Source organism: Lynx canadensis, chromosome B2, assembly GCF_007474595.2.
Source record: "Lynx canadensis isolate LIC74 chromosome B2, mLynCan4.pri.v2, whole genome shotgun sequence".
Classification (NCBI taxonomy): domain Eukaryota; kingdom Metazoa; phylum Chordata; class Mammalia; order Carnivora; family Felidae; genus Lynx; species Lynx canadensis.
Window position 1 is genome coordinate 3,283,848 of NC_044307.1, and position 7,611 is coordinate 3,291,458.

The 7,611-nt window shown below is 50.4% G+C and overlaps 1 protein-coding gene across 1 annotated transcript; it reads right to left on the bottom strand.

Annotated features, from left to right (window-relative positions):
* Nucleotides 1-773: 773 nt before the first annotated feature.
* On the bottom strand, nucleotides 774-1,670 carry LOC115514789 (putative vomeronasal receptor-like protein 4). Its single transcript, XM_030316971.1, has one exon. The coding sequence runs from the start codon at nucleotides 1,509-1,511 to the stop codon at nucleotides 993-995; it is 519 nt and encodes a 172-aa protein (XP_030172831.1). The 5' UTR covers nucleotides 1,512-1,670; the 3' UTR covers nucleotides 774-992.
* Between the last annotated feature and the right edge of the window lie 5,941 nt (nucleotides 1,671-7,611).

Here is a 7,611-nt window from a genome sequence, read left to right on the forward strand (position 1 = left end):
ATGTAAAAGGAAGTTCCAGTTTTTGCTTCACTTACCCAGTTTCTCTGAAACCAGGTAACACTCTTTTAAGTGTCTTTTGAACTCTTGTAAAAGATGGAGATAAGGGCGAGTAAAAATATTACAGTCCATTTTTTAATACTATTGCTCTTGAATTACTATCTCTTATTAATTACAAATACACTTTGAATATTATTCCATAACAATACATTTTGAACTCACCTGTTCTTTCACAAGCTCAACAAAAATTCCTTTGTATGGCTGGATCCTCTAGGATATTTTCACATAGCCAGCAAAACAGCCCTTTTTGGCTAGATATTTTAGTTGATGTGTTTAAAAAATTGCTGCAGTTTGTAATAGTTTTTAGGCTACAAATCTCCTACAAGCAATATTTATCTGCTTGATCCTCCTAGAAATTAAGCTTATAAGTCAAAGAGTAAGTACACCAGCTTTTTGATGGAATTTGACAGATTCTTCTCCTTCCTACAGGAAGCATGATAGTTAAAGAGACATCTTATAAGAAAGAAAGTGGAATTGGCTAACTCTTCTCGAGGGTGGCAGGATGGACATGAGAAGAAGGCTGAGTCCCCAGAGGTTATTATAATCTCCTTCTTTGTCAGCTCATGGCTACTAGTCACCAGCTTTGTTGTATAATATGATACTTTAATTTGTTTAAGCCAGGCTTCATTTTTTTTTTTTTTAATGCTCAGCCATAACATGTCTTCTTTCAAACTTGCTACCCAAGAGATCTGTGAAAAACCAGGCATTTTTCAGGATTTATTGAGTATGCCAACGTCTACCCAGATGTCCATCTCTGTGAATCAGCACAAACGGGCTGAGAATTGCATAACCAAGAGTTCGAAATTCTTGAATATTTAATACGAAAGAAGCATTCTCTAAGGAGAAATTTAAGCCCAAAAGAAAGAATACAATCTGTCCAATCAAATAAAAGAAAACAAAGCATCAGAAGGAGAACACTGTGAGCGGCTCTTCTCTCACGGGGGGGTCTGGTGGAGGATCGTGGATTTCTGAAGGTAGAGGACGTGCCTGTGGTGCTTGTGGAGAAGAAGGGCCGTATAGGCGCTGGCCCAGCCCATGAGACTCAGAAACAAGAAATCCCGCAGGGCCATGAGGATGGGAAACGTCCACTTCCTGATCTGGCTTCTTGGGAGGACGTGAGAGCAGCTATTTCCGTGGCTAGCTTGTGACCTGTTTAGGCTGCTCGTGTTGCTGACGTAGTAGAGTAAGTTCACGCTGACCAAGGAGTTGAGGACCCAGAAGAAGAGGCAGAAGGGAAGGATGTGGCTTGCGGATGCTGGCTTGAAGCCGGCGGGCACGGGGGCTCTGGGGCTGATGGTGGTGGCCTGGACCACGGCGAGGAAGCTGCTGGTGGAGATCGAAAGGCCCCGGGCCACCCTCTCCAGAAACACAATCGCTTTACAGCCCATGTCGCCCAGGACGTTTCTCACACCAGACATCGCTATTGTCTTCAGCGCTACCTTGGACAAAAGCATCACGGTATTTGTAAAAACCAAGTGGATGCTAAGAAGGTGTCCAGATTTCGTCGCAGTGCCCGAAAAGAAAGCGCACGTATACTTCACAAACACAGAGATGTTCCCCACGATGCCGGGTCCGGTGAGAAAGAGAAAAATTGTTGCCCGGATATTGTTGAAAACAATTTTTTTTTATTTCAAGGGCAGAGAAATTTGAATCCAGCAAGAGCCTTTCGAAGACAGCTGTGGGCGCAGGTGGATCTGCGAAGAAAAATGCGCATCAAAGGGTTCCTCCGGTGCACAGAAGATAGTCACGGTGTATGTGACAGAGCAGATTTCTGTCCAAAGAACTCTCTTCCCTTCCCCGTGAGCGCTCTCGGCGGGTCATTCTATGTGGCTTCGGATGCGGTCCTGAGAGTCAGAATACAGAATCTGAAGTGGCGATCCGGATTTGGTTGTGTGGCTCCGCACCGGCCAAGACAAACCACGTGCTCCAGAGTTTGTGTGTCCCCGATACGTTCGATCCCAGCGTGTGCTGAGCGGAACCAAAATTTCCCCCAACCGGACGGCCCCCTGTGCTTTCCAGTTCTTCGCGTGACATCACCATCAGCCACCCCCAGGAAATGTGGGTCTTGCTCACCGCCCCACGTCCCCACACGAGAGCCTGAAAACCTCCCGTTGCATCGGTGTCTTTTCCAGCTCCCACATTCAGCCTGTCTCACCTGAACCCGTTAGGCTCAGCAGGCATGACGAATCTCACTCTGACGAGGATAACAATTTCCTGGTGTGCCTCCCGATGCCAATCTTTATACCTCTGATTCACAGCCCTGAACACTTCCAGAGTTGTCTTTGAAAGCCCAGACTGAGTCTGTGAGTTCACTGCTTGCAAGTTTTCACCGGGTTTTCCTAGTTTCAACACCAAATCGGACGGCGTAGCCTTTGGAGATGGGACCCCAACTTTTAAAGCCGGATCAGCCGGAGACGTGCAGACGTGGTCCGTGGGCTGGACGAGCTCTGACGGGACCTGATGCAGTCTGGGCAGGGCCCGGGGGGTGGGGGGGGGGGGGGGGGACCTTGGAATGCTGCCCGGCAGGGGGGCAGGGGACTGCACAGGAGGCCTGAGTCCCGCTGAGGACGCGGAGGAGACCCCAGGGCAGGCCTGGGTCCCTTCAGGGCGTGTTACTGGCGCCCCGGAGGGGGCGGTTAGGAGAAGCCAGCTAACGAGGAACTGGGTGCTGTCCTGAGACAGGGGCGGTTAGGAAGTAGGGACTCCCAGGGGTGGGCAGGGTAGCCAAGTGGGCTGGGGCCGCTTGGGTAGGAAAAGAGGAAGCACAGCCACGAAGGGTGATGGCGCCGGTCACACTCGCTCAAGAGCCCTGGGGGAATCCGTGTTTGCAGGGAATTGAGCGGTCAGCTGTCCCGCGGCTGTCCTCCCGCCCTGGTTAACAAGGGAACTGAGGCGCCTGCTGTCAGTCCCAGCCCGCCGGCCCCCTTCGCGCCTGGGTGAAAATGCACGCTCTCGCCCCCAACCTCTCCCACCTCCCTTCTCACCCAGAAGTGGCTAGAACACTGCTGACAGCTTCCCCCAGACAACATAAACCAGGAGGTCTGACTGAACCGCGGGGCTTGCACGGGCCCTGTGTGCTTGGAAAGGCGGCCCACAGGCCTTCACCCCGCTCCCTACGCTCCCAGTCCTTAAGGGCTCGGACGACCGTGGCCCGGAAGGCGTCTGGCAGCACGAGCTGCATGAACTTAGGCTTGTGTCCGGGTTTGGCACCAGGAGGCCTCACGACCCGGGGACGTCGCTCGTGGCCTTTGGGCCCCCGCGTCCTCCCCCCCACGGACACGTGGGGAGACCAAGGCCTGTGCCACGTTGACGGAGAAAGCGTGACAGGATCCCAACTGCCTCGCACCTCGTGAAATGAACGGCCCGCCTGATGGCAGGAACAGCACCTGAGCCAGCCTTCTGGAGTCAGAACAGATTCACTGTTTAGTCCAAGCCCTGGAATCTGTTACAGTGACTGCCCTCAGCACAGCTCAGCCCCGCCGTGTCCTCATCAAATAGGCTCCCGTTGGGTTTTGCTTCTCTCGACCCAGAGTCTCCCAAGTTTGCAGCCTTCTTTTCATCTTCCCCAAATTTCAAAGCTCTGAATCAGAGTGGGGACCGGTGTCTGTGTCACCCAATCAGCCGCTTCTCTCCGTTTCCGACCGAACCCTGGCAGAGGAGGGAGGGACGGTGTCCTCCCAGATTCGTTTTGGGAAATGTCGAAGGAAACGATTTTCCCAGACACCTTTTCCCTTCAGACAGGTGCGTAGAGCCCCTTCTGGACCTAACACCTACCCGCTGAGCCAAGGAGGCGCATCCCTGTCGGCTGGTGTTCTCAACTAACAGATGAGATCAGCGCTTTCGGCTACAGACCCCTAGGGTCCAATTGCAGGGGAGTGCCTCGGGCCCCCACCTCCCGACCCGGCAACCGGGCAACGAAGAAGCGGGACTTCGCCAACAGCCGCTGCAACGGCCACCCTGGTGGCTGTTAAGAGGTGCCCCCCGCAAGCCCAGGGGCGAAGCTGACATACACCTGCAGTAGAACGTATGATAGACGGGGAGGCCGCAGGGTGCAGGCGGGAACACTAGCTCGCAGTGAAACGCCTGCACTTGGGGATTAGCAGCACGCTGGCCGAGACAAGGCCGGCTCAGCCGCCGAACACAGATGCACCAGACGCGGGTACAGATGTTGTAAACGCTGACGGGGCCGACAGAGTCGTAACACGGGTGAGCGTGGAGGCCGAAGAAAGAGTCGTTCCTGGAAACCCGAACTACCTTCACACCTGCTTGCTTTCTGGCTAAAAGAAAGCGGGAGCCCGATGTGGGGGCCCACCGCGGAGTGTCTTGTGGTACCAGACCCCGAACCCAAACGCGTCTGGAGGCACCTTTGCGGAAAGCGGGTGGGGCCCCACCCGCTTTCTGGCCCCGGCACGTACCTGGGAAAGGTCCGACAGGTCAGGCGGTCAGGCTCCCAGAGCCCTCTCGGAGCTCCCTCACTTGGTCGCAGAGAGAAGCGAAGTCCCTGCCTCCGAGGCGGACTCTGTAGGGCGCAGGGGGAACTGGAGGAACCGGTCAGCTGTGCTCACCCGGCACCCGCTGTGCGGTCAAGTTCTAGGTTGGTCCTTCTGGCAAGGGAACCCGCGAAGCCATATTTGTACCCTCTGGGTTTGAGGAGCTCTTGGCAAACATACACCCTGACCGAGACCTCAATTTCCAAAGTTGTCAGCCCGCTCGGGCGGAGAAAACCCTCGGCGGAATCTCGGTCCCTGAAGTATAGCTGTGCGTCTCCCTCCACAATTACAAGTGTGTGGCTCAGAAATGTTCTCAGTCTTAATGAGGCTTAATTGTATTAATAGGCAGGTTGTGCCGCGGGAAAATGAACAACAGCCAGGCTTCTGTATCCAGCCTTTCCCATTTTTCTGGCCCCCTCCTCGCCTCCCCTAAGTTCCAAGGCTGTGAATCAGAATGGGGACCGGCTCCTGGACACATAGAAGTCTCTTTCCTTTCTTTCTCGCGGTGTCCTTTATGCACAGGGATCTAACAAAGGGTGGCTGTGATGGAGATTCTGTTTTCTGCACGCGTCACAAGCATGACCCGGAGAGGACAGGAGTCACCACGCTCCGCCTAGGCACACTGTGTTTTAGTGGGGAGGTGAGTTTCCTTCCACCTCTCTGAGATCCAAGCTGAGACTCTGTCGTGAAAGACGTCCAGACAAACAAGAGGAAACAAGACAAACAAGAGGAAACAAGCAGGCATTTATTAGCACATCTACCTCCTGTGCACTTGAAGATAACCAGAAAAAATTGAGTACCTCTCCGTGGGGGCGGAGAAGTCTGGCTAAACACCACTGATTTAAGGGAGGGGGAAGGGAGATGACTGATCGTTTTTCAGAAGTTAGAGAAGTTAGGAGCCCACAAATACAGATTCTTAGCGAGTTAAACAGAAAGTGATCGCATCGGACACATTGTAGGGCAATTCATAGCACAGAAGTGAAAAGATTTTTAAAGCCGCCAGAAAAAAAGGTTTCTGAGGAAAGGATGTGCAGATTGGCATAGATTTCTCAAAAGTCTGAAGTGAGAAGATATATTTTGACACTGTCGGGGGAAAAAATGCCGTCAACTGGCAGGGTTATACAAAGTAAATGTGTCTCTCACATATAAGGATCAAATAAATATAATGTGAGATGAAGTAAAATAGGGCGATACTGCCACTAAGAGAGATTTATTAAGGAATCTTCAAGTTCATACTTGAGGAATTATTAAAAAAAAAAAACCTAGGAGAGCTAAAGTGTAAGTAAAAAAAAAAAAAAAGGAAAAGAATCCGTTAAATAGATAAACACAAGCAAATATTGCCAGTATAAGATGATGGTGAATCAGATAAATAATGTCTCCTTTTTGACTGAAAAGATGGGAATTAAAGTACTGGGTAGGAATAGTTTCGCAGAAAGAAGCAATTAGATTTCCAGTGTTTCAAAGTGTTGTGATGCTTAGAGAACCTTATGGAGTACCGTGACTTCAGGCTCTGTAAAGTCAACCATGCGGGATGACATTTCAGTAATAAGCACGCAAAAAAACTGAACAAAATGTATACCACGTGGATGGGTGGAGGAAAAGAAGAGTAGAATAACAGGGGAAATGAAAGAAGAAAAGACAGAGCAGAAGGAATGATAAACACAAATACGGGAAGAGTACAAATCAAAGAAATCCAAGTAGATCACTACATACCATAACAACATGTTAACGCCCAACCATGGAATGGTCTCTCATATGGGAAGGATGTCTGGGCAGGTTTGGGTTTCGGCTAAAGGAGTCCGAGCAGGGGCTTGGGGAAGCAGGATCAGTTCATGTTTCTGAGATGGGATTAGTAATTCGGAGAAGCCAGCAATAAGTAAGAATTGGGTGCAGTCGTGAATCTAAGGTGGGTTAGCAATGGGGGATCCCCAGTAACAAACAGATATATCAAAAGTGCTTTGGGGTGGGGCGCCTGGGTAGCTCCCTCGGTTAGGCAGCTGACTTCCGCTCAGGCCGTGACCTCACTGTTCATGAGTTCGAGCCCCACTTGGGGCTCTGTGCTGACGGCTCAGAGCCTGGAGCCTGCTTCGGATGCCGCGTCTCCCTCTCTCTCTGCTCCTCCCTCACTCACGTTCTGCCTCTCTCTCTCTCTCTAAGATAAATAAACATGAAAAAAAAATTAAAAAACTGGTTTGGGGCATCATTGGTATGAAAGTAGTAGGGATTTCAAGGGGGGGGCGTTTACAGTGTTGTTCTGTGACCTTGGAAGAAATGGTCCTGCCTGTACACTTTGCAGCCTGATTTGCCTATATGCGTCCTCAAAGCCTGATGAGCGCTCTTCTCTTTTTCAGCATGAGCTGACTTTGATTCTCTCAGTCTGGGAGAGATTTTACTCTTCGAAACATCAAACGTTTATATGTTTCACAAATATTAAACAATTTAATTTGCTCTCATTGATTTATTCCTGAGAAAGCAACGAGTCAGTAAATCACTTTCCCAAGGTCTCAGAGCTGGCCGTTGGCGGAAGCCGACATCAAACTCAGGCAAAGTAATTCCAGAGGCCGTAGATCAAAACGTTACTCTTTGCTGCCTATGACTATTGCATTAGGGGAAATTAGATATCAAATACCGCTCTTTTCCCTCTTTAAGAGGCCTATCCAACACATAATGACAGATCAGGTTAAGAGTAAAATTGTTGGGGCGCCTGGGTGGCGCAGTCGGTTAAGCGTCCGACTTCAGCCAGGTCACGATCTCGCGGTCCGGGAGTTCGAGCCCCGCGTCGGGCTCTGGGCTGATGGCTCAGAGCCTGGAGCCTGTTTCCGATTCTGTGTCTCCCTCTCTCTCTGCCCCTCCCCCGTTCATGCTCTGTCTCTCTCTGTCCCAAAAATAAATAAACGTTAAAAAAAAAAGAGTAAAATTGTAGAAGATACCTTGACTAATGAAAATAGTAAGAATGTAAGAGAACCTATATTAATACGACACAAAACAATGAAGGCAAGAGAGCATTCCTGCTGACCATAGAGGGTTTCCATATAGTGATAAAAGTTCCAAATCATAGAATAAA

Excerpts from the sequence above, each read along its gene's own strand:
- LOC115514789 (XM_030316971.1), bottom strand. The coding sequence starts at position 1,511 with ATGCTTTTGTCCAAGGTAGCGCTGAAGACAATAGCGATGTCTGGTGTG.